A 25,631-nucleotide genomic window follows, 5' to 3' on the forward strand; every position below is an offset into this window, starting at 1 on the left:
AGGACTAATGAGGCACAGCAGTCCAGGGACAAGGACTAGAAGGCAGAAGGGGACAGGAAAGCTGGTGATAGGGAACCCAAGGTTGAATAAGGACAGTGTTGACATGTAGTGGGGTTGTTAACCATTGTCATAGGGCAACGTGTACTAACTGTTTAATGAGAAACTATTTTGATCTGTAAACCTTCATCTAAAGTGAGAATAGCAGCACGACTGTAAGAACGTAATCAGTGTCACTGAACTGTGCATGTAGAAATTTTTGAAATGGTGTATCTTCAGCTATGTATATTTTCACCAAAAAAAAAAAAATGTTGAGAAGGGAGAGTGTTGACATGTTGTGGGATTGTTAACCAATGTCATAAAATAGTTATGTGTACTGACTGTTTAATGAGAAACTATTCTGTAAACCTTCACCTAAAGTACAATTAAAAAAAAAAAACAAAACCCAACGACGCAAAGAGGTAGCGGCAAATAAAATTCCCATTTTATAGATGGTAAAACTGAGGCCCAGAGAGGAGTAAACCAGCTGGTAAGTGGCGAGACCAGTATATTTATTTAAGCTGAACTGTGGTGCTCAAGCTCTTAACTCCCCAAATTGTGCATCTTCCTGCATGCCTCCCTCCATCAGTAATACGGTTTTCTTTCTCTAAGAGCTGGGTGTCTGCAGGAACTTGGAGGTGGAACTGCTGAGGCATGTTTCAGAGGAGTTGGTTTCTGAGTTCAGGTTCCCACGCAGCTATTTGGATCTGAGCTCTCTGCTTCTCTCCTCTCCTGCCTTCGCCCAGCCCTCAGGCACTCTGCAGATTTGTTCATTGCAGGACCTGGAGTCCTAGAGTTGAACCTGACAGCCTTTGCCTCCTATGAGTTCATAGTCTAATGGGGGAGAGGATCTGGTAACCATGAGGACTGAGGTACGGTGTGAAAAGTACTATAGTCAGGGGGTTGCAGAGTGCTCTGAAAGGATCCTATCCAGCAGGACCAATTGTATGGATGGGGTTAGGGCATGGTGGGCCAGAGGAGTCATCTCTGAGGCTGTGACATTTGAGCTGGGCCTTTGATGGATGCAGAGGAGTCCTGCAGGTGGAGAAGAAAAAGGAGGGCAGGACATTCTGGGTGGGAGGCCCATCTTGGGCAGAGGAGTATATCCCCTGGGTTGCCAGGCCTGAGCTGGGCCCCCATGGGCACCCTGCCTGCCTTCTTAGAGTATCTCCCTCAGCTGGGCAGGCCTAGGGATGCACAGGCCCACCCCGGTACTTGGCCTGACTGAAACCCAGACCCCTCTTTGGTCTTATCTTGGCTGCTTCTGCTGCAACGCCCAGGCCCAGACGTGGGCAGTCAGCCCTGCCAGCCCCCTCACCTTCAGCCAGCCTCCTTCTGTGAGTAGCCTGAGGCTCATCCCAGTTGTAAAATAAACAGCTACAACATCGACAGTTGTCCTCCTTAGAGCAGGGTGCTAGCGGTTGCCATGACATCAAGCTGGTCTGAGCTTGCAGGCATGAGGGCCCAGAATCAGACTGAGACAGATTCAGCCCTAGGAGGCTTGGAGACAGGGCTCTTGACTGACTCACCCAAGCCCAAAAGCTAGGCTAGTGTGAGGAATGGGGTGGCCTCACAGGGTCAGCATTTGCTGGAGGCTTTCTTGGGGCTCCTGTCTGCTTCTGCTGTTCCCTGCTTCCATCTCTGTTCTCAGGTCCCTGGTGGGAGCCAGTAATCAAATGAAGTGAGCCTCCTGAGGCCAGGGTGAGCTGGGGGGCTGGGGGGGTGGGAGGGGGAGGGTAGTGTGTCCCACTTAAAGAGGCAGCCACCACTTAGCTTGAGCCAATTCTCGTCCCAGCAGTGTAGGCCCAGTTGTTTTCAAAGACTGTTTTCAGAGGAATCTGGGAATTGATATTTTTATGTCAACTCTCCAATTTTCAATGTTGACAGGTCATTCAGATTTTTGAAAAACACATTTGCAAGCTGGACACAGCTGGGGGGTGCCAGTTTAAGACCTCTACCTTCTCTTTTTTTTTTTTAAATGATATTTTATTGTGTTTTCGGTGAAGGTTTACACACCAGTTTAGGTTACCACTCAACAATTTCTATACAAGTTGTTCAGTAACATTGGTTACATTCTTCACAATGTGTGAACATTCTCTTTGTTTCTGTTCTGGTTGTTCCGTTTCCATTAATCTAGTTTCCTCTCTTCTTTATTTTAAAGTAATTGTTGACGGTTTTGGTATCATGTAGGTGATTTTTCAAAGGAGCACAGTACTTAGGGTTGATAGTCTTTATTTTGTGAGTCAATCTGTTTAGCTACGAGGAGACCTCGTGTTAGTTTCAGTTCAAGGTTTGAAGAATATCTCAGAGCAGTAGTCTGGGGGAGCCCTCTAGTCTCAACCAGTCCAGTAGTTTGCTTTTTTTTCCATCTTTTTAGGAATTTGAGGTTCTGTTTCACATTTTTCTCTGATTCTATCAGGGTCCATGTATTGTGGCCCTGATTAGAATGGTCATTAGTGGTAGCTGGGCACCATCTAGTTCTTCTGGTCTCAGGGTAGATGAGGCTGTGGTTTATGTAGACTGTTTGTCCTGTAGACTAGTTTCTTCTTTGAGTCTTTGGTTTCCTTCTTTCTCTTTTGCTTTGGACAACTAGAGACCAATAGTTGTATCCTAGATGGCTGCTCGCAAACTTTTAACACCCTAGACACTATTCACCACACTAGGATGTAGAACATAACTTTATTAACTATATTATAACACTTGACCAAGATGTCAGTGGTCCTAATCCTCCAAACCCAGAAAGCCAATCCCATGAAGTGTGTGGTTATGTCTAAGTAGTATCCATAACTGTGCCCCCGTGTGCTTTATTATATAGATGAATATATGTGCAGACAGTCACATACATGCGTATGCATATGTAGACACACATACGCATACCTGCACACATATATGCCTACATATATACCCACACATATATTTTTTGGTTGTTGTTGCTGTTGTTTTAAAATTTTATATGCCATAACAATTACAACAGGTCCTTTTATCTTGTGTACATTTTAGTGACATCGTTTACCCTTCATCAAGCTGTGTACACTTCACTATCATTCAGTGTTGCCATTTCCATCACCAAAAATAACAAGTGTCTGCTATCTAGAGAGTGAACTCTCCTCTCCCCCCCATCCCTGGTAGCCACTTGTGAACATTAGTGTCTTAGCCATCTAGTGCTGCTGTAACAGAAATACCACAAGTGGATGGCTTTAACAAACAGAAGTTTATTCTCTCGCAGACTGAGAGGCTAGACGTTGGAATTCAGGGTGCCAGCTCCAAGGGAAGGCTTTCTCTTTCTGGAGGAAGGTCCTTGTCATCAGTCTTCCCCGGTCTAGGAGCTTCTCAGTGCAGGTACTCTGGGTCCAAAGGACACGCTCTGTTTCTGGCACTACTTTCTTGGTGGTATGAGGTCCCCGTCTCTCTGCTTACTTCTCTCTTTTATGTCTCAAAAGAAATTCACTCAAGGTACAACCTGATCTGGCAGACTGAGTCCTGCCTCATTAACATAACTGCCTCTAATCTTGCCCCATTAACATCATAGAGGTAGGATTTACAACACATAGGAAAATCATATCAGATCACAAAATGGTGGATAATCACAATAGTGGAAATCATGGCCTAGCAAATTGACACACATTTTTGGGGAACACAATTCAATCCGTAACAATTAGTTTCTGTATGTTTACTTCCTCGTGTCATTTCGTAAAAGTGAGTACATACAAATTTGTTTTTTTGTGATTGACTTATTTTGCTCAACATAATGTCCTCTACGTTCACCCATGTTTCAGAATGTTTCAGGAACTCATTTTTCTTTATCACTGAGTAGTAGTCCATTGTGTGTACCACATTTATTTACCCATTCATCTGTTGATGGGCACTTAGGCAGTTTCTATCTTTTTGCTGTTGTGAATAGTGCTGCAATGAACATAGGTGTGCATATGTCTGTTCGTGTCATTCTGTTAGATCCTTAGGGTGTATACCTAGGAGTGGAATTGCTGGGTCATATGGCAGCTCTGAGAAGCCCTGGTGTTGCAGGGAGTAAAGCGCTGAGCTGCTAACCGAAAGGTTAGTGGTTCAAACTACCAGCCACTCCGCAGAAGAAAGATGCGGCAGTCTACTTCCATAAAGATTACAGCCTTGGAAACCGTATGGGGCAGTTGTCCTCTGTCTTGTAGGGTCGCTCTGAGTCTGAACTGAGTCGATGACAGTGTTTTTTTGATTTGGTTTATGGCAGCTCTGCCTCTAGTTTTTTGAGGAACTGCCTGACCCTTCCATAATGGCTGTACCGTTTTGCATTCCCACCAGCAATGGATGAGGGTGCTCTACCTTCTCTTAATTTTGGCAGGAATGAATCCCCATAGCCCTAACTTGCCGTGACCTTCCTACTCAGATGCTGTCTTAATTATAAGTGCTGCTGTAACAGAAATAGCACAGCTGGGTGTCTTTAAAGAACAGAAGTTTATTTTCTCATAGTTCTGGAAGCTAGAAGTGCAGATCAGGGTCTCAGCCCTGCTGATTCCTTCTGTGGCCTCTCTCCTAGTTTCTGGTGTCTACCAATGAGCGATCCTTGGTGTCCCTTTGCTTGCAGATGAGCCCTCACGTGGTGTCTGTCTTCCCCGTGTGTTAGTAGTTGAGTGTAAGCTGTTGGTGCCACTCAGGGACCTCCTGTTCCCAAACAGGTCATGTTTACAGGTATCTGTAAAAACCTCTTGTCATCAAGTTGATTCCGACTCAAAACGACCTTATAGGACAGAGTAGATCTGCCCCATAGACTTTCTAAGGCTGTAATCTTTATGGAAGCAGATTGCCACATCTTTCTCCCACGGAGCGACTGGTGGATTAAAACTGCTGTCCTTTCAGTTAGCAGCTGAGTGCTTAACCACTGTGCCACCAGGGCTCAACACAAATTTGGGGTGGGGCGGAGGGGGACACAATTCAATCCATAACAGATGCCTACTGCAATTCTAAATTCCCAGGACAGGGATCCTGACTTTTGGCATCAGGTCACACGGATCCATCCACCTGTGGATGGGTAGCCTTTGACTCCAGTGCCCACCTGGGTCAAGAAGCTGTACAGAATACAGCCATGACCCATCGGCATAGCCTAGGGCTGTGGTTCTCAAAGTGTGGTCCATGACCAGCATCACCCGGGAGCCTGGAAGAAAGCAAATTCTTGCATCCCACCCTAGATCTGTTGACTCAGAAACTCTGGGGGCAGGGCCCAGTAATCTTTAGCAAACCGGGCAGGTGATTCTGGTGCACGCTACAATTTGAGAACCTCTGTTCTAAGGGTGGGGATGGGTTGACTCTCTGAGATGGAGGTGGGTGAGCCTAGCCCCCTCACCTGTCTGGGAGAGAGGCTTCTTGCTGACACCTGACTTGGTCCCTCCTCTGGCTGTCATCGTGAGGCGTGAGTGATGTAATGTGCCGTTATAATAATAGCAGTACCATTTATTGAGAGCTCACCGTGTGCTAAGCACTTCACATATGTTATCTCACTTTATCTTCCAAACAACCCCGTGTCTTTATTGTTAGTTGCTGCCGGGTCACTTCCGACACAGAGACCCCATGTGTGCAGAGTAGAACTGCTCCATAGGGTTTTCAAGGCTGGACCTTTTTGTAAGCAGGTTGCCTCTGGGTGGGTTCAAACTGCCAGCCTTTCAACTAGTAGACGAGTGCTTAACTGTTCTCACCACCCAGGGATGCCAAACAACCCCCATGAGGCAGGTATATAGTCTTGTTTTTCAGGCAAGTAAAACTAAGACTCACAGAGGTGAAGGGCCTTGCCCGAGTTCACCTATGTGTAAATGGCAGAGGCAGGATTTGAATTCTAGTCTGAGGACTGTGCAGCCCTAAGTATTTAGCCAGCATGCCGTGCTGCCTCCTAGTTTGGCATGCTGTATGCTGTAGCTGGAGTCAGTGTGGGGCTGTAGGCAGTTGGTGTCATACACACAGGTCTTCTTGTGATGGCCTGGCCACGACCACAGCTCAAATAACCTTGCCTTCGAATCCTTGAATCAAGGTTTGCTTCTGGAGGACTCTAAGATCCTGCCCAAATCCCTGGGGCCCAAGAGCTGTTTGGCAATCCTCTGCCTTCCCTGTCCAGGTTCATGGCTACCAGTGACCTGATGTCAGAGCTGCAGAAGGACTCCATCCAGCTGGACGAGGACAGTGAGCGCAAGGTGGTGAAGATGCTGCTTCGGCTCCTGGAGGACAAGAACGGGGAGGTACAGAATCTGGCTGTCAAGTGGTGAGTGTCGGCCTGGGCCGGGGCTGGGAGGAGAGGACACCTCTCTGGTGTGGGAGTGCCCCAGGGGTCTCTGCCCCTTTGGGGTACAGCCTCTGAGAAAAGAATTGCTGAGCAGCTCTTGGGGCCCCAGTGGAGCTGGACAGTGCCTTAGCCTGGGTTTTCCCAGAAGCAGACCCCAAGACAAGGATTCAAGTGTAGGTTTATGTGGGATGTGATCCCAGAAAACACAGGTAGGGGAGCAGGGAAATGTGGCAGGAAGGGAAGGAGCCAATAAAGAGTGTGATCAAGCAGGTTACCACTGTGGGCAGCTGGAACTTAATCCTCTGGGGACCTCCTGGAGCTGGTGTAGAGTACGCAGCTTGGAATTTCCCACCTGAAGGGTGAGGGAGCTGGGGTAGTAATTCACCAACTCTCATCAGTCATTGTTTGAGGGCTGCTCCTGGGGTAGGGTAGAGGGTTATTGATTCCCTGACCCCTCTAACCAAAGAAAGTGCCCAGGCAGAGACGTAGATGCTGGCGATTGGAAGTCAAGCTGGCACACACCAAAGTGGTAAGGGCTGAAGGGACATGGTGGGGCTCTGGCACCTTCTGCCCTAGGTGTTGTGAGGCTGTGGTCCTGAAACCTTGGCCAGTTGCCTCAGGAGCAGAAAAAAAGCAAGACTGTGTGTGTATGCAGGGCATGTGTGGAGGGGTGGGTGGGCCACCGAGGAATGGCAAGTGGTTCTGGCAGGGCTGAGGGGTCAACAGGGTGAGAATTTGGGTACAGCTCTGTGAGCTGTGCCCAGGCATTCTTCTGGACTGTTTTAATGAAACTGAACCTGATCCCAAGAGCAGAAGGAATTTAGTGAAAGGTTTTATACAGGAAAGGGCACGGTCAGGTTCGTGGTCTGGGAGCAGCATCGGTCTCTCTGGCTGTGGAGTGGAGGTAGGGTGGAGCCATGGTTTCCCACTAGTGGAACCAATACCTCCTTTTTATAACAAAGAGTTTATAATACTCCTTTTCCTGTCATGAAACAAAATTTATAGATAACTTGTCTATGCGTGTAATTTCAAAAGGGTATGTAAAATACCCTAAACTGTGAAATAAAGAAGAAATACAAGGAAAATAATTTATAATAAAATGGCATGTGTTGCAATATGTAAACGCACGGACATGTTGACAGTAGCAGTGACAATGAAGTCGTCAGAAGCCTGCACCTAGACATAGAATTGTCGTGGAGACCATGGCAGTCAGTAGGGATGGACACAGGTGTGGTGTACTGGGGACTCAGACACCACAAGTGGCATTGCTCTTAGTGTCAAGATTTTCTGAAATGGTGAACGACTGGTAAAGTTGCCCAGAAGACCAAGTACTGCCTTCCCTCAATTTACCCAATAATAGCATTCTTAGAAAATTCAGCGTATGTTAAAACAGACCAAAAGTACTTTGTATTTATATGTGAAATGAAATTAGGTTTTAGATTCAGTTAATTATAGAAAGGTTTTTCGTTTTTATATGAATGTCCAGTGGGATGTTAGAAAGTCTTGCAGGACATGGGGCAATGCTTTGTTTCACAATCTTGTCTTTCTGACTTCCCTGACCACTCCCCCTCCTCAAAAAAAGGCTAAAATCACCAACTCAATAGTTACGATGACCAAAAAAAGGCCCCCCCACATTTCCAAAATGCTTCTGGAGGCATCACTGCTGTTGGAAAACAGTGATACAGCGGGTAGGATGAGAGGACGTGTGATTACTTAGATGGAGGAGTCAATGGAGAGAGCCAGGGTTTTCAAATTTTGGTGTGCATTGGACTCACCTGGGGCCCTTGTTAAACCTGAGTATTCCCCACCTAGCCCTCAGGGATTCAGATTCAGGAGATTGGGGGATAGGAGGGGGTGGGGAGGATGAGAATGAAGGCCCAGGAGGTGGCAATGCACAGCTAAGATTGAGAACTAGTGAGTCTAGTGCAGCCCCTTTCAAACTAAGAGTGCTTTCAAATTAACTGGGGACCTTGTTGAAATTTCGCACATTCTGGTTCAGTACGTCTGGGGTGGTACCTGAGAGTCTGCATTTCTAACCAGCTCCCAGATGATGCTGATGATGCTGATCCATGACCACACTCAGGGCTGGCATTCTCAAAGTGCCATCCCCAGACCAGCATCAGCATCACCTGGGAACTTTCTAAAAATGCAGATTCTTGGGCCCCTCCCAGACCTTCTGAATCTGAACCTCTGGGAGTGGGGCCCCACAGTTTAATAAGCCCTCCAGATAATTCTGATGCATACTCAAGTTTGAGAACCACTGCTCTTGGACACCCCTTGGTTTCTGACTGAGGTTACTGGGTTTTATGGTTTGGCCACATACTGAGAATGCAGGTTTGGGAGGTGCCAGGGATAATGCTGGCATAACCAGAGGGTGCCTCACTTTCTGGCAAAGCAGGGGGTCCCCTGTTGATCTGGGGCCTTTTCCTCAGCCTGTGTGGCCCTACAGGCATGAGGGATCAGCCTGACTCAGGCTGAGCCTGGGGCTTCTCCCCCTCCTCTGCTCAGCCTGGGTCCTCTGGTGGGCAAAGTGAAGGAGTACCAGGTGGAGACCATTGTGGACGCTCTCTGTGCCAACATGCGGTCAGACAAGGAGCAGCTCCGAGATATTGCCGGCATCGGTCTCAAGACAGTCCTCTCAGAGCTCCCGCCTGCAGCCACAGGTACCCAACCATCCAGGACCCAGGTCCCAGCGACTAGGTACCATTATTATTCATTTCAGTCTGCAGATGAGGAAACTGAGGTTCTGAGAGTGAAAGGACTTATCTAGGGTCACTCGCCTAGTAAGTGGCAGAGATGAAATTCAGATCCAGATTTCTAAGTCCATGGCTTTGTGTCAGTTAGGAATGCTTTTAGCTGGAAGTAACAAAAATCTAACTAATGGCAGCTTAAAGAAGTAGGAGGTTTTTTTTTCTCACATGATAAGTCTGGAGGGATGAGCTGCTCAATTTTTGCAGCAATTGATTTAGTAGCTCAGTTGTGACAGGATTCAGGTCTGTGCTCCTGTTTCTCCCTTTTATAAGAAAAGCACAAGTTTTCCCAGAAGCCCCCCAGAAACTTCTACTTATATCTCATTGGCCAGAACTAGGTCATCTGACCACTTTTAGCAGCAAGGAGGCTGGGAAAGCAAGTGTTTAACTTTTCTGTGGGCATGGAAATGGGGGTCGAGGGTGAGGTAGATAAGGCCAGCAGGTCTGCTATCAGTTCTCAGCTCCTTTAGCCATCTCCTTTAATTTGGTCTGAATCGAAGTCAAACCTTGGATCATTCAAGCCTTGGCTTCCCTGGATCAACAAGATTTTTGGGGACATGGGCTCAGGAACACAATCGGAGCAAAGGCAGACCAGAGGTGGAGGCCACCTCTTCTTCCCCCAGCCCTGGGCCTCACCATGCCCACCTTGTGCCCTGCGCAGGCTCCGGCCTGGCCAGCAATGTATGCCGGAAGATCACGGGCCAGCTCACCAGTGCCATCACCCAGCAGGAGGATGTGGCTGTGCAGCTGGAAGCCCTGGACATCCTCTCTGACATGCTGAGCAGGTATGGAGGCCACTCTAGGCAGTGAGGATGGGAGAGGAGGGTAAGGGAGTGGGAGGGACTCAGATCCATGGAGCCAGCATCTACTGCCTTGCACTCTAGGCCCTGTGCTCGGGGCTCCTTAGTCATCCCAGCAGCGCTGTGAAGAAAAACTCAACTGTCACAAGTTTCTAGGCTCTCAGAGGTGAGTGGCTGCCCAAGACCACACTGTCAGTTAATGGCAGAACCTAGGATTTGAACTCAGGTGTCTCTCCATAGCTAAAACCCATGTTTGTTCATCCTTTCTCCCACCCACTTCTTTCTCTTTTTTTCTTCTTCTGGGCTGATATATCTGGGCTTCTGTTTTAAATTAAGATCCCTGGGTGGCACAGTTTGCACTTGACTATTAACCTAAAGGTTGGTGGTTTGATCCCACCCAGCGGCACCACAAAAGAAAGTCCTGGCAGTCTGCTTCCCTGAAGATTATAGTGAAGAAAACCCTATGGAGCAGTTCTACTCTGTAACACATGGCGTCGCCATGAGTCAGAGTTGCCTCGACGGCAACTGGTTTGGGTTTTTGTTTTAAATTACGTTGCACTTTTTTTTTCTTTTTTTAATATTGAAGTGACTTTTAATCTTGAAGACTTAGTAAGAAATTTTTAATCAAAAACCTCAATCTAGCACCCGAACTGGGCAGCTTCCTTTCCAAAGTGGTTTATATAGATTATCAACATCATTACTGTAACAACCAAAACAGAATGAATCCCCTATGTTCTAGAAAGCTTACAGACTATCTGGGAAGCAAATACAATGGCATTACACCGGATAATGCAAGATATCCCCAAGTATACTGCACATTTTTAAAGTATTCATTCACTCATTCATTCATTCATCCAGCCTCCCAGGAGTTGAACTAGTGCTCAGCATATAGAGTTGGATACGAGTAGATGAAGGAGCTCACAGTCAAAAAAGAGAAACGATAAAACTGTAGTAGGTGCAACAATAAGGACAGGAGGAGGGCCTGCAGGAATTCAGAGAAGGGGCCCCTAACCCAGCTAGGGAACAGGGAAACTTCGGGGTCCTGCTAGACTTGAACCTTCATGAATGAAGGGACTTAGCCAAGTTTGGTGGACATAAGGGGAATGCTGGGGCGAAACTGCCTCAGCAGAGAGAGCAGAGGCAGGAGAGCATGGGAGGTCCCGGGGGTCCTGCAAGGTGGTCGTGGAGCTCAGGTGTAAAGTGAGGGGGTGGTGTGGAGAGATGAGGCTGGAGGGCTGAGCAGAAGCCATTTTGGAGGGGGCATTAAAGATTATCCTGAAGGTGTGAGGAGCCAGTGGAGGGTTTTTGGCAGGAGCTGAGGAGTGCTGTGCACACATTGATGTGTTATGACTGATCTTTCCATCTGCAGCGTGGAGATTAGGTGGGAGGGGGTTGGATGGGCAGGGAGACTGGTTAGGAGGCTTCTGATGGCAGGTAAATTCAGGTCATATTTAGGAGCTGGACTTCACAAGACTTGGAGTGGTGAGAAAGGTAGAGACAAGGATGACACTAGGGACCCGGCTTTAGTAATGAGGGGGACAGACAAAGGTGCCACTGGCTGTGGTGGGGTGCACTGCAGAAGCAGTGTGTGGGGAGGAAGATGATGGATTCATTTGGGGCATGTTGACTTTTAGGTGCCTGGGAGGCATCCCTCAGTGGTAAACTCCTGACGGCAGGGCCTAGGGCCTGCGTCCGTCTTGCTCGCCCTGGCTTCCAGCACAGGCCGTGTCACATAGTAGGTAAATGAATAAATGAGACCAGGAGCAAGGTCTGGGCTGGACACAGAGCTATGAGGGGGTGAGGTCAATGAGGTCGTGTGGAGTGAGGAAAGGTCTCAGGACATTTATGGGGCAGAAGATGCACGGCCTGGTTTGGAAGGTGAGGACAGAATTTGCTGAGGCAGACACGGGGCTACATTATATCTGTGTAGAAACTGTTCCCTGGTGTCGCCTTGAACCCAGAGCTCAGCTTATCCACAGGGACTAGGGAGCATGGAATGGGCTAAGCAAAGGAGTGACCAGGTAAAGGTAGATTTTACACTACCCTGGCATCAGAGGAGGATGCACTGGGGAGAGGGCCCTGAGGCAAGGCCCAGACTCCTGAGAGGAGACCCCTACTCCCACCTACCATTACCATCGGGCCTTCTCCCCAGGCTGGGAGCCTGGACACCTGGGTTCGAGTCCTGACCTTGCATTTCCTGACTGGGTGGCCTGAAGGAAGTCCTCTCCTCTTTCTCCTTTTCATTCATGCAAGACTAATAGTAATTGTTCCTCACAGTTGCAAGGCACCTTTTTTCCAAAGACCATCAGTTGTTGTAATTCTGGGGAGAAGGCCAGGAGAGGAGAGGGGGAGGCCGGTGCGGGTTGCCGGCCTGACGCTCCCTCCCCCCGCGGCTCCCACAGGCTGGGCGCCCCGCTAGGTGCCTTCCACGCCAGCCTCCTGCACTGCCTGCTGCCGCAGCTGAGTAGCCCACGCCTGGCCGTGCGCAAGCGGGCCGTTGGGGCGCTCGGCCACCTGGCGGCCGCCTGCAACACCGACCTCTTCGTCGAGCTCGCCGACCACCTGCTGGACCGGCTGCCCGGCCCGCGCGCGCCCGCCAGCCCCGCCGCCATCCGCACCCTGATCCAGTGTCTGGGCAGCGTAGGCCGCCAGGCCGGCCACCGCCTGGGTAAGGTGGCCGGGGCCTAGACTGAGAGGAGGGGCGTGCCGCCTTACGTCAGGGGGCGTGGCTGAGGAGGAGGTGGAGCGTGGGATTGTGTTAAGGGCCTGGAAGAGGGAGAGTGGGAAGCATCAAAGGACTGATGGGGGCGGGCCCTGGGCGCACTGCGCAAACTGTCCTGAGCACCTGCTGAGTGCAGGACTCTGGGGGGCGGGGCTTAGTCACCTCTGGGCCCACGTGTCTACCCACAGGTTAGTGGGTAATTATAAATAATAATCATGCCACCAAGTTGTTAAATATGTTCTATTTTCATACTTAGCAAATATATACTAATAAGACCCATAATGCCAGGTTTGAATTTTTAAAGCAACTTTATTGGGTCATAATTTACATACAATAGACTGCACATACTGTGGACATATCAGGAGGGACCACCTGGAGAAGGACATCATGTTTGGTAAAGTAGAGGGTCAGTGAAAAAGAGGAAGACCCTCAATGAGATGGATTGACAACAGCGGCTGCAACGGTGGGCTCCAAATAGCGACGATTGTGAGGGTGGCGCAGGACCCGGCAGTGTTTCATTCTGTTGTACATAGGGTTGCTATGATTTGGAACCAACTCAATGGCACCTAACAACAAACCACTATTTAAAGTGTACAATTCATTGTGTTTTGATCTTTGCATACACCCTTGAAACTACCGCCACAACCAAGATACAGAACATTTCCATCCCCTCCAAAACTTTCCTTGTGCCCCTTTGCAGTCCATCCTTCCTTCTGCCCCACCCCTGGCAACCACTGACGTGCTCCCTGTCACTATAGATTAGTTTTCATTTTCTGGGGTTTTTTATAAATGGAATCATACAATCAGTTTGAATTATCCTCAGAGACTTGGAAGTTCCAGACTAAAACACAGCAGTGTGGGACTTGGACCTTCGGTCTGTACCCCCACCCCCCACCCCAAGCTCTCTCCCTTGCTGCAACGGGCTTTGCAAGCACATGTGTGAACGTCCATGCTCTGTCCACGTCCCTGTCAAACAGCAGCCACCCGTTGGCCACCTTTGGGAGCATGGACCCAGGAAAGAGGCCTGTGCAGAACCTGGACGAGGGCTCAGGGCTGACTGAGCAGGAAACTCTGGAGTCCCAAGTACCTAGAGTGGAGCCTGGAAGCGGCAGGGGAGGGAGGGTTGGGGCCTCCAGATCAGCATGTCCCTTGACCCTGCAGACTTTTTGCATGGTGGGGTGTGGGTGGAGGAGGGCTAGGGTGGGACCCTCTAACACACGGGACAAAGCAGGGACCCCTCTTGCCTGGTCTCTCAGGGTGGTACTGCCTCCCCCTTCTCCCTTCCAGGGTCTTACAAGCTAGTGCAGGAAATAAGACAAAGACGTGAGTAATAGTTTCAAGCACAGGTGCTACTTATTGAGTGCCTACTACAGGTCAGAACCTGGGCTAAGCTCTACCTACCTCGTGTCATTAATCTTCACAAACTTTCTGCCTGATATCTGCACTGTGAAGATTAGCACACTGAGGCTCAGAGAAGTGTGGTGACTTACCGGAGGCTGCATAGCTCATAGGTGACAGAGCTGGGGCTAGAACCCATGTCTGCTTGATTCTGAAGCCTCTGGTGGAGGTTTGCAGTGGTCAGGACTGCAGGTGCAGGACCGGCTGGGGAGACCCTGGGAGGCACTGGACTGGCTGCCTGTGCCTGGCCTCAGTGTCCTGTTGGCCCTGCAGGCAACCACCTGGACCGCCTGGTGCCCCTGGTGGAGGAGTTCTGCAACGTGGATGATGACGAACTCCGGGAGTCCTGCCTGCAGGCCTTTGAGGCCTTCCTGAGGAAGTAGGTGCAGCGCAGTGCCAGAGATGGGGACAGGGGCTTCATGGGAAGTGGTGGGGTGGAGGGCAGGGAGCTGACCTGAAAGCAATGAGACCCCAGGGCTCACCCCTGGGCCCTGCCCCCAGCCAGTCCTATCTGGGCCTAGTGGAGCCTGCCCCGTCCCGCCCGCAGGTGCCCCAAGGAGATGGGCCCTCATGTGCCCAACATCACCAGCCTCTGCCTCCAGTACATGAAGCATGACCCCAACTATAACTATGACAGCGATGAGGACGAGGAGCAGATGGAGACAGAGGACAGCGAATTCAGTGAGCAAGGTGAGTGGCCAGCTGTCACTGGAGCTGGAGGGTGGAGGTGGGTACAGCCTTCCCAGGGGCTTCCAAGCTCTGCTCTACCCGCTAGCCAAAGACAAGGGCCATGTTTGGTGCCCCAATCCTGATCCCATCTCTTCTTCAGGCTCCACCCCTGCCCCCAGAAATCCAGAGCCCCTCACGTCCCCACCGTCTCTGACGACTCTAATAACGGCACCAATAGTAGTAATTTAAAAAAACCAAACCGGTTGCTATTAAGTCAGTTCCAACTCACGGTGACCCCATGTGTGTCAGAGTAGAACTATGCTCCGTAGGGTTTTCAGTGACTGATTTTTTGGAAGTAGATTGTCTTTCTTTGGAGGTGCCTCTGAGTGGACTCAGACCTCTAACCTTTCAGTTATCAGCCATTTACTGTTTATACCATCCATGTACTTTATCGTTTATTGAGTCACTACTGGTGTTCTCATTTCCCTGGGTGGCACAATTTGTGCTCTCCTACTAACCTATAGGTTGGTGGTTTGAACCTACCCAGCAGCATCACAGAAGAAAAGCGTGGCGATCTGCTTCTGTAAAGATTACAGCCAAGAAAACCCTATGGAGCAGTTCTGCTCTGTAACACACTGGGGGCTCCATGAGTTGCAATCGACTCAATGGCAACGGATTTGGTTGGTTTTGATACCAGTGTTCTGAGCACTTTTATTTCACATTCCTCACAGTAACCCTAAAAAACTAGGTGGTATTACCCCATTTTTCAGACAAGGAAACCGACGCTTAGCGAGGACACTTGCCTGAGATGACGCAACTAGAAAGTGGCATAACTGAGACTTGGATACATGTCTGTCAGACTCTCCCACCCTGTGCTGCCATCTCTGTACCATTTCTCCTTTTTTGTGTGTGGTGAAATATCGATAACAACACACTTACCATTTCCACCATTTTTATATGTACAATTCTGTAACATTAACTACATTCACCGTATTTTGCAACCATCACTACTATCCATTTCCAATTTTTTCATCACTCTTAAGCAATAACTCCCCATTTCCCCCTCCCACCCACCTGTGATAACCACTGATAAACTTCGGTCTCTATATATCTGCCTATTCTAGATATTTCATATAAGTGGGGTCATACAACATTTGTCCTTTTGTGACTGATTTGTTTCACTCAGCATAATGCTGTCAAGGTTCATCCATGTTGTAGCATGTCTCAGGACTTTCTCTTTATGGCCAAATAGTATTCCGTTGTATGGATGTACCACATTTTGTTTATCCATTCATCTGTTGATGGACACTTGGGTTGTTTCTACCTTTTGCCTGTTGTGAACAGTGCTGCAGTGAACATTGGTGTACAAATATCTGTTTGAGTCCCTGATTTCAGTTTTTGTTTTTTGTTTTTTTTTGTGGTGTATGGGTATACCTAGGAATGGAACTCCATACCTTTTTATTAATGGCCTTCAAGAGACAATGCCTTAACCCAGCAGAGTGATTCTCTGGTGGTAGAATGATAAGCACTGACGGGAGAGAGAAATCCGGATCGGGGACCGACTCAGTGGCTTTCTTCCTTCTGTGCTTGTGGCCCTGTCCACTATTCAGATGGATTTCCAGGACAGAAATGCCTGTGGGTCCTGGAGGCAGGGCTCTGATGGAGGTGAACGACTCACAGCAAGACAAAGTGGTAGGAGATGAGACTGGACAGGCATGATGGGGCTTTGAATACCAAGCCAGGGAGCTTGGATTTTTTTTGTCAGTAGTAGGGAGCTATGGATATTTCTTTGTGGATGGTGTAGGGTGGCCGTACCAAATAATGATCCATCAGAGGGGACGTCTGCTGAGCTGACCAGTGGACAGGACAAGTCCATGGGACTACCCCCATGACCCATTTTGGCTTGTTCAAACTCAGATTTGCCTCTGAGAGTCTAGTTGTCAACAGAGTGATGTGGATGGCGACACACTGGCCTGCACCCTTTGGACCATCTACCGCTGAGCCTCATGTGTGTCTCCCCAGGTGATGTGGGTTGGCCTTTTCTGCCTGAATCTCAGCTCTCCTGCTTCCTAGCTATGTGTCTTTAGGAGAGTCTCACACTGTCTGAGCCTTATCCTTGGCATCTAAAATGGGACTGAACAGCACCCACATTCCTAAGGTGTTGGTGGGAGCTTGTAGAGTAGAAAGCCACACAAGCCCGGCAATTCCTGATTATTAGTGCTGTGGAGAGGCCAGAATCTGACCCTTGAGAGGCTGGGACCAGGGGGAAGAGGGGAGGCTTAAGGAGGCCCGTCACCTCTCCCTTCCGGAATCCCAGTCAGTGAAATGTCACACAACACGTACTAGAATTAAAGGATCGGTCTTGTGTCCAAAATGGATTCTTTAAGTCTTCACTGAAAACTTCAAAGTCCGTTTTCCCACAGTGCAGTGAAAAGAGTTAAGGGTTTTGTATTAGTCTCCTAGGGCTGCCGTGATAAAGTACTACAAAGTGGGTGGCTTACAATGACAGAAATTTGTCTCACGGTTTCGGAGGTCAGAAGTCTGAATGCAGGGTGTTGGCAGGGCTGTGCTCTCCCCAAAGGCTCTAGGGGAAGATCCATCCTTCCTTGTCTCCCTGGTGGTCTCAGGCGGTCCTCTGCTTGCAGTTGCAGCGTAACTCCATCTCTGCCCTGTCCTCACATGGCTGTCCGCACTGTGTGTATGTCTCTGTGTCTCTTCTCTTTTACAAGGACACCACTCAGAATGGATCAGGACCCACCCTACTCCAGTATGACTTCACATTAACTGATAATGGTCTTCAAGGACCTTATTTCCAAATCAGGTTGTCTTCATAGGTACTGGGGGATAGGACTTCAACATATCTTTTGGGGAGAAACAATTCAGTCCATAGTAGGTTTGGTGGCAGAAGGAGGACCCTGATTTAATTCCAGATATTTTCCTGCTCGTGTAACTTGGGGCAAGCTACTCCTTCTCTAAGCCTCAGGTTCATCTTTATAATGGGGAAATAATCCTTATCCTGCAAGGTCAATATGAGGCAAAGGTGAGATTGTGGATTTGAAGTGCTTGGCGCCACCTCTAGCACACAGTAGGTGTTCATTAGATGGTAGGTGGTATGGTGACTCGTGGTGCCTGGCTCCCTCCCTCCTGTCTCCTCACCCCTCCTGTGAGCTCTAGACCTGGCCTCAGAGACAACCTTGGTCCCCATCCACTAGAGTGCACGGGGGTCGGTGAGTTTCCTGTTCCCTCCCCCAGAGAGCGAGGACGAGTACAGTGATGACGATGACATGAGCTGGAAGGTGCGCCGGGCAGCAGCCAAGTGCATGGCCGCCTTGATTGGCTCACGGCCCGACCTGCTGCCTGACTTCCACCGCACCCTGGCGCCTGTGCTTATCCGCCGCTTCAGGGAGCGCGAGGAGAACGTCAAGGCCGATGTCTTTGCGACTTACATCGTGCTGCTGCGACAAACGCGGCCTCCAAAGGGATGGCTGGAGGCCATGGAGGATCCCACCCAGACAGGCAGCAGCCTCCACTTGCTGCGAGGACAGGTGGGACTTGCCTCCACTTGCCCACTCACCTGTTCCCCCTCCCACCTGCTCACCAGTCCATCCCTCTCCCCTTTGTCCGCCTTGTCACCCACCCAGCCACCTTCCCCTCCTCCCTTGCCAATCCCTCAGGGTGTATATTGAGCACCTACTCTGTGCCTTGCTGTGTACCAGATGCCAGGGATGTGGCAGGGAACAAGACCCTGCCCTCCTGGGTCTAGGGGACACATAGATATCAAACAAGTAGGGCCCCCAGGCCATTGTATTCTAAGAGCAAGCAGAAGCCACTGGAGGGAATTACATTTGCAAAAGCTCACTCTGGCTGCTGTGTGGGGTGGCTCATATTGGGGCGAGAGGACACTAGGAGCCCAGCATGAGGCTGTTGCAGCAGGCCAGGTGAGAGCCAACAGTCCAGGTGACAGGTGATGCTGCCTTGGGCTCGGTGGCAGCAGTGGAGACGCAGAGAAGGGGTCAGACTCGAGAAGTGTTTTTGGCGTGGAAGCATCAAGTCTTGCTGATCAGTTGGACGCAGAGGGTGAGGGACAGGGAGGTGTCACGTGACTTTGGGTGTCCGGTGAGAGCGTGAAGTACAGTTACTGAGACAGTGGAGACTGCTGAGGAGGGGGATCTAGAGTTCTGGGCATTTCAGTTTGAGGTCCTCGCTGGATGCCCAAGTCAAGGTGTGAGGTGGGCAGAGGATACTCATGTGGTGGGGTGTATGTGTAGATGGGGGGAGTCATTAGCATCACCAGGATCTCAGGCTCGGGGAATTGATGGGTTCCTCTGGGGAGAGGACACAGCCAGAGAGGAGACAGGGTGGGACTGGCCCAGCCTCCGCTCCTACCCTCATTGTGCAGGAGTTGAGTACTGGATACCTGTGTGACCTTGACCAAGCTACCTAATCTCCTTGTACCTGTTTCCCCGTCTGTAAAATGGACACATGAATACTGCCTGCCTCATGGGGTCTGAGGCTCCTGGGTGGCCCAAATGGTTTGCGCTCGACTACTAAATTAAAGGTCGTTTCAAACCACTCAGCAGCACCACAGAAGAAAGGCCTGGCAGTCTGTTTCCATAAAGAAAACCCTATGGAGCTCAATCCTACTGTGTAACATATGGGGTTGCCAAGAGTCAGAGTTGACTCAACAGCAGTCGGTCTGGTTTTCCTGCCATTTAAATGTGGGAATCAAGTGCCTGGCACAGTGGCTGATGAGTGCTTGGGAGGGAGCCTCCTCACACTGGGGGTCCTCCCTGGGGATGTGCCTGGGCAGAGCCCCCAGTGTTGGGCAGGGTGGGAGGTTTCTTGGGTGGACCCTGACTGCCCCACCTTCCTACAGGTGCCACTTGTAATCAAGGCCCTGCAGCGGCAGCTCAAAGACCGGAGTGTCCGGGCCCGCCAGGGCTGCTTCAGCCTCCTTGCTGAGCTTGCGGGCGTCCTCCCAGGTAGCCTGGCAGAGCACATGCCTGTGCTGGTATCAGGTAGGATATACTAGAACCTGGGCCTCTTCCAGAACTTGGGCCCCAGCCCAGAGTTGAGTCCTCAGTCCCCAAGGGAGCCCAAGACCCTGTCCCAGACTAAGCTCCTGGTCACCAGCCTCAGGTGGTGCCCTACTGCCTGCAGTGAGAGCACACCTGGGGTGCAGGCCCACTCCCAGTCTCAGATGTGTCCCCTACCTTGTTTCTCTCAGCTCCAGCCCAGCCCTGACCTCTTGGGAACCTCAGTTCAACTCCAGGGGTACTTCAGTTCAACTCCAGCACCTGTAGGGCTGCCACTTCCACATACAGGGAGGGCTGGGTGGGGCTGGGCCGTGGCCGTAACCTCTGCACCCACTCCGGCAGGTGTTGCCTTCTCGATGGCAGACCGCTCCAACTCCTCCACCATCCGGATGGACGCCCTGGCCTTCCTGCAGGGGCTGCTGGGCACAGAGCCGGCCGAGGCCTTCCACCCACACCTGCCCATCCTGCTGCCACCTTTGCTGGCCTGCGTGGCCGACCCTTTCTATAAGATAGCAGCTGAGGCGCTGCTGGTGCTGCAGGAGCTTGTGCGGGCCCTGTGGCCACTGGACCAGCCTCGGATGCTGGACCCTGAGCCATATGTTGGAGAGATGTCAGTGGCCACCCTTGCACGGCTCCGCGCCACCGACTTGGACCAGGAGGTGAAGGAGCGGGCCATCTCCTGTACGGGCCACCTTGTGGGCCACCTGGGTGACCAGCTTGGGAATGACCTGGAGCCCACGTTACTGCTGCTCCTGGATCGCCTGAGGAATGAGATCACCCGGCTGCCTGCTGTCAAGGCTCTGACGCTGGTGGCCATGTCCCCGCTGCGGCTGGACCTGCAGCCCATCCTGGCCGAGGCACTGCCCATCTTGGCCTCATTCCTGCGCAAGAACCAGCGGGCACTGCGGCTGGCTACACTGGTGGCCCTGGACGCCCTGGCTCAGAGCCAGGGCCTCAGCCTCCCGCCACCCGCCATCCTGGCCGTGCTGACTGAGCTGCCTGCTCTGGTCAGCGAGAGTGACATGCACGTGGCCCAGCTGGCAGTGGACTTCCTTGCCACAGTGACCCAGGCCCAGCCGGCTTCTCTGGCCGAGGTCAGCGGCCCTGTGCTCTCGGAGCTCCTGCGGTTGCTCCGCTCGCCCCTGCTGCCTGCAAGCGTGCTGGCCGCCACCGAGGGCTTCCTGCAGGCACTGGTGGGGACCCAGCCACCATGTGTAGACTACACCAAACTCCTAGACCTGCTTACTGCACCCGTGTACGACCAGGATGAGGACAGTGGGCCGGGCCTGCACAAGCAGGTGTTCCACTCACTGGCCCGGTGTGTGGCAGCCCTGGCAGCCGCCTGCCCCCAGGAGGCGGCAGGCACCGCTAACCGCTTGGTCTGTGATGCCAGGTCGCCCACCTCCAGCACTGGGGTCAAGGTTCTGGCATTCCTGTCCCTGGCTGAAGTAGGCCAGGTGGCCGGGCCAGGCCCCCAGCGGGAGCTGAAGACAGTGCTCCTGGAAGCCTTCAGGTCGCCCAGCGAGGACGTGAGGGCAGCTGCCTCCTATGCGCTGGGCCGCGTGGGCGCCGGCAACCTGCCCGACTTCCTGCCCTTCTTGCTGGGGCAGATCGAGGCAGAGCCGCGGCGGCAGTACCTGCTGTTGCACTCGCTCAGGGAGGCCCTGGGGGCCGCCCACCTCGACAGTCTGAAGCCCTATGCGGAGGACATCTGGGCCCTGCTGTTCCAGTGCTGCGAGGGCGCCGAGGAGGGCACCCGGGGCATGGTGGCTGAGTGCATTGGGAAGCTGGTGCTTGTGAACCCTTCCTTCCTCCTGCCCCGCTTCCAGAAGCAGCTGGCTGCAGGTAGGGGCATGGGTGTGGTGGGCAGTTTGCGTCTGAGTGTCTCTGGAGTGATCAGGTATGAGAGTCACAGCATGTATGAGGTGAGGCAAAGGGGTGGTTAGACACAGTGTGTCCCTTCTGAAGAGGACCGCATGGAATGGAGGAGGCATATCCCTACAACAAAGAAACAAAATGTTCATGGTGCCCTTTGCACACGTGAGGGACAACAGCATGATGCTCTAAGGGAAGATTAATAAAATCAGTTCTCTGTGGGGCCTGAAAAAGCAGCCTGCAGATGGATGGATGGACAGACAAGCTCAGCTCTCTTGGACTAGCTTGAGCTAAGAGCAAGTGTAAACCTAGACAGGAGTGTATGACATGCACCTGGGGTTAGGAGAGGGCATGGCAAGAGCCTGGAGGACAGGTGTTCCGTGTGGTCACGTAGGGGCACACCAGGGTGTTTGGCAGGGAAGTAGAAGTCAGATGGGTGGGGTTACGGGGCTCTTGGGCAAGGAAAAGCCCCTGAGAATGAATGAGCCCTAATGGAAGCCTCTGATGCTAGTCAGCTGGTCCCTTAATAGGGTCAGTGGGTGTCTTCAATGGCATAACACAGGTAAAGTGTTTGGAATGGTGTGTGGCACCTAATACTGAGTTAAGGATAGTGTTGGTTAGAGTGAAGACCTTATTGGGTTGCTGGAATTCTAAGGAACAGCTCTCTGGCCCTCATCACTGTGTGTACAGTATGAACGTTGAGGACACTGGCTATTATACAATGACTCTTCACGAGGAACCTTGAGTGTCAGAATAAGGAACAGCCCTGCTTTTCCTAAGCGCTGATTTGTTTCTGTCTCATGAGCGCTGTTGAACCAGCTAACTGGTCGCATTTCAATTTTACCACTGGCCTCTTGGTCGCCTAGAACCAAATTAGTGGCCTGCTTCTAGCAAGTTCATACGATTTCCTTTATGGCGTTCTCGTCTCGGCATGTCCCTCACTCTTGTCTCCATCTCAGTTTCCTGCCCTAATTTTTCCTTGGCCTCATTTCTCTTATTTTAAATTCTCTTCCTCCTGTTTTGTTGTGCATGTCTTCGTCGGCCACTCTAAATCTTAGGAGCCAGTCAGGGTGGAAAGAGAAAGGTAGACACGCAAGTATGAATTCAGTAAGTCTTTCACCCATTCATACCTTAGCGCCAAGCTATGAACTTTTTCTCCTTGAGGCTTGTACGTAGAGTCCTCGTAATGGAAACATCCATGACTCATTCACAGTTGTATACTGGGCTGTGTGTGCTGTGGTACAGGGAGAGAGCAGTTTAGAGAGGAGATTCGGAGACATGTAGGGTATATCCTCATTTCTTTCTTTCACCATTAAGGGAAGTTGCTTCCCCTTCTTCAGCTACTCAGAAAGCAAACCACAAAGCAAAATGGTGTTCTCCATCCTCAAGCTTTGGGGATACAGGCTTAGGAGGTGGGACAGCCAGGGCTTAGAGTCAGCCGTTGAATTTTGGATCTGCCAGGTGACCTTAGACATGAACTTAACCTTCTTGGGGCTCTGTTTCCTTATCTGTGAAATAGAGGTTAACAGTCAACTCTCCTTCCTAGGACGGGCCAAAGGATGAATTGAGGTAATGTGTCTGACAAGTGTAGTGCAGCCCCAAGACCTGAGTGAGAGTCTGCCTTTGGGCTGATCACCGTCCTATGTTATCTGTCCCCTGTCTGCATCCTGCAGTGCCCAGAATGGGCAGCCTCACTCTCAGCCACCGCAGGAGGACCTTAGGGTAGAGGCTCAAGGCCGCCAAGGGAAACAGTCGCGTGGACCCCCTCAGCGAAGGGGAGGGCGGCCAGGATGGGTCCCTGCCCTCACCAAATGCTTGCTCTCGTCCTTCAGGCCGGCCACACACCCGCAGCACCATCATCACAGCCGTGAAATTCCTCATCTCAGACCAGCCCCATCCTATTGACCCCCTCCTGAAGAGCTACATCGGTGAGCACCCCCACCCACCAGCTCTGTCCGGTCCCTACCACCCAGCCCTCGAGTTTGGGCAGATTTTTTATTATACGTTAGCCAAGAGGAGTTGGAGGCCCAGGAGGCCGCCCCACCTCCATGATGGCCTTGGAGGCCAGTTCTTAAGTCCGGAGGCCTGGATTCAAATCCCTGCACTGCCACTAAATCTCTGGGTGAGTGTGGCATGGCCTTTCCCACCTCTGAGCCTCAGTGTCCTCATCTGTAAAATGGGGTATGATACCCTTACCTGCATCTTCTAGGGTTGGAGTTGGGGGTGGGATCCCATGGGCTACTGAGAGTGAACGTGGCTCTGGGAAGTGGGAGAGAACCAACCTCACACATGCTTCAGCAGTGATCAAATTGGGTGACTTCACGCAGGTGCTCCACGGGGGTAGCTTGATCTTCCCGTCTGAGGACCTTCTTGTTGGGTGGACGGTAAGCCCTTGCTGGGGCTCTACAGGGCCAGGCTCCTCTTTAGAGAAGCAGAGCTCTTGCCCTTTCAGGCCCTTGAGCCACACCAAGTCTCAGCCCATATCCAGGCAGGAGCAGCCCTGTGGGGTGGAGAGCTCTGGAGTCGGCCAGTCTCAGAGCCACATCCTGGCCTACCATTCCATGGCCATGTGAGTGTGGATGGATCATCTCATCTCCTGGCCTTACTCTCCTCAGCCATAAAGTGGGAGTGCTGATCCCCACCTGCTGGCGGCAGTTGTATGAGACCAAGGTGTCAGCAGATGTGGTCACATTCTGTATTGGTGAGCGAATATATCCAGAAAGTATAGCAATATTGTCAGCAGCAACTTAGTCCTGTGTCCTGACCCAGCATGCCTGCACCGCTCCTAGCCCTTTTTCCTCTATCTTGACCAAGCTGCACATAGTGGGGACCCAGGGGCCTCCATCTGAGCTCTTTGGTTTTGCTTTTGTATGTCTAAGCGATAGTTTCTGAGCTCTCACTGTGATCAGATACCATGCTAGGCCCTTTAATATGCCTTGTCACAGTTAATCCTCCCAGCCCCCTGGGTGGCATGGAGGGCTCACCTTGTTTTATAAATGAGGAAACTAAGGCTCAGGGAAGGGATTTGAACTTGGGTCTTGCTGGTTCCCCACAGCTGTGTTCTCACAGAGAGGGGGAAGTCTGGGAGCTAGCATGGCCCAGTAGAAAGGGCACAGAGGCCACCAGCCCTGCATTTAAATCCTGCTCTGGGGGTGATTTTATGTCCTTCCCAGTGCATTGCATCAGGAGGCACAGGGTGACTGGTTGTCCCCTGACTGGTAATGGCAAGTTTGGTCACTTGGGTAAAGTCTACCAAGTTTCTCCACTCTAAAGTTACTCTGTTTCCTTTGGGATAAATAAATATTTTTGAGTCAATGTAAATACCCTGTTCCTCTCAAATTTTTTCTGCCTACTAGGCTTAGCATCCATTGATGTTTCTTGCCTGAATCAGTGATTACTGTGATAGTTCCAAATGGTGATTTTCTAACGCCACCATTCCATCCATATTTATTAGTTTGCATTCTACTCTAAGGAAGAATATTTTCTTCTCCCCCGTTTTTAATTTATTCATATCGTTATAGACTCATGGACTTCTATTCTGTTCAGTGGAGTATAATCTGTTTTTGTCCTTATTTATTTTGATGCTCTAGATTGTCTCAGGTTTGGCGACTGGGTGTCCTTCATGCTGCTTCCTGTGTTCTATTAACATCATTCTATTCTATTCTATTTAGCCTATCCTTACCTTTTGGCACAATAAGATGTTCCAGGCTCATCTTGTACCTTTCCTGCCCTAGCCCTGGAATCAGCCATTTCTCCAAGAAGCCTGAATTCATTTTGTTGGAGAATGGTATTAGAAACCAAGATCTGGGCACCGGGTGTGCTTATTGCTACAGGGGTGCCATTGTTCTAGACCCTCTCAGCAGACAGAGCTAGGGAGTATATGTGTATGTGTAGTATGTATATATGTACACAGACAGACACATATGCATGTATGATTATACATAGACACTTTCTTAGTTATCTAGTGCTTTTATAACAGACATACCACAAGTGGATGGCTTTAACAAACAGAAATTTATTTTCTCACAGTTTAGGAAGCTAGAAGTCTGAATTCAGGGCACCAGATCTAATGGAAGACTTACTCTG

At 50.8% G+C, this 25,631-nt stretch overlaps 1 protein-coding gene across 3 annotated transcripts in view; it reads left to right on the top strand.

Moving 5' to 3' along the window:
- Positions 1-25,631, top strand: part of CAND2 (cullin associated and neddylation dissociated 2 (putative)) — a 41,098-nt gene that overhangs the window by 5,092 nt on the left and 10,375 nt on the right. Inside the window, exons 2-11 of one of the 3 annotated variants that reach the window (XM_004368347.2) lie at positions 6,131-6,274; positions 8,804-8,958; positions 9,707-9,830; positions 12,248-12,513; positions 14,239-14,344; positions 14,513-14,655; positions 17,887-18,179; positions 19,511-19,652; positions 20,013-21,515; positions 23,378-23,473. In XM_004368347.2, the coding sequence (XP_004368404.1) occupies positions 6,131-6,274; positions 8,804-8,958; positions 9,707-9,830; positions 12,248-12,513; positions 14,239-14,344; positions 14,513-14,655; positions 17,887-18,179; positions 19,511-19,652; positions 20,013-21,515; positions 23,378-23,473 (2,972 nt within the window). Of the gene's footprint in view, positions 1-6,130; positions 6,275-8,803; positions 8,959-9,706; positions 9,831-12,247; positions 12,514-14,238; positions 14,345-14,512; positions 14,660-17,886; positions 18,180-19,510; positions 19,653-20,012; positions 21,516-23,377; positions 23,474-25,631 lie in introns of those variants that run through there. The other 2 variants (XM_023740889.1, XM_004368348.2) reach the window with 2 other exon arrangements.

The sequence above is a fragment of the Trichechus manatus genome, unplaced genomic scaffold (assembly GCF_000243295.1).
Source record: "Trichechus manatus latirostris isolate Lorelei unplaced genomic scaffold, TriManLat1.0 scaffold00001, whole genome shotgun sequence".
NCBI classification, from domain to species: Eukaryota; Metazoa; Chordata; class Mammalia; order Sirenia; family Trichechidae; genus Trichechus; species Trichechus manatus.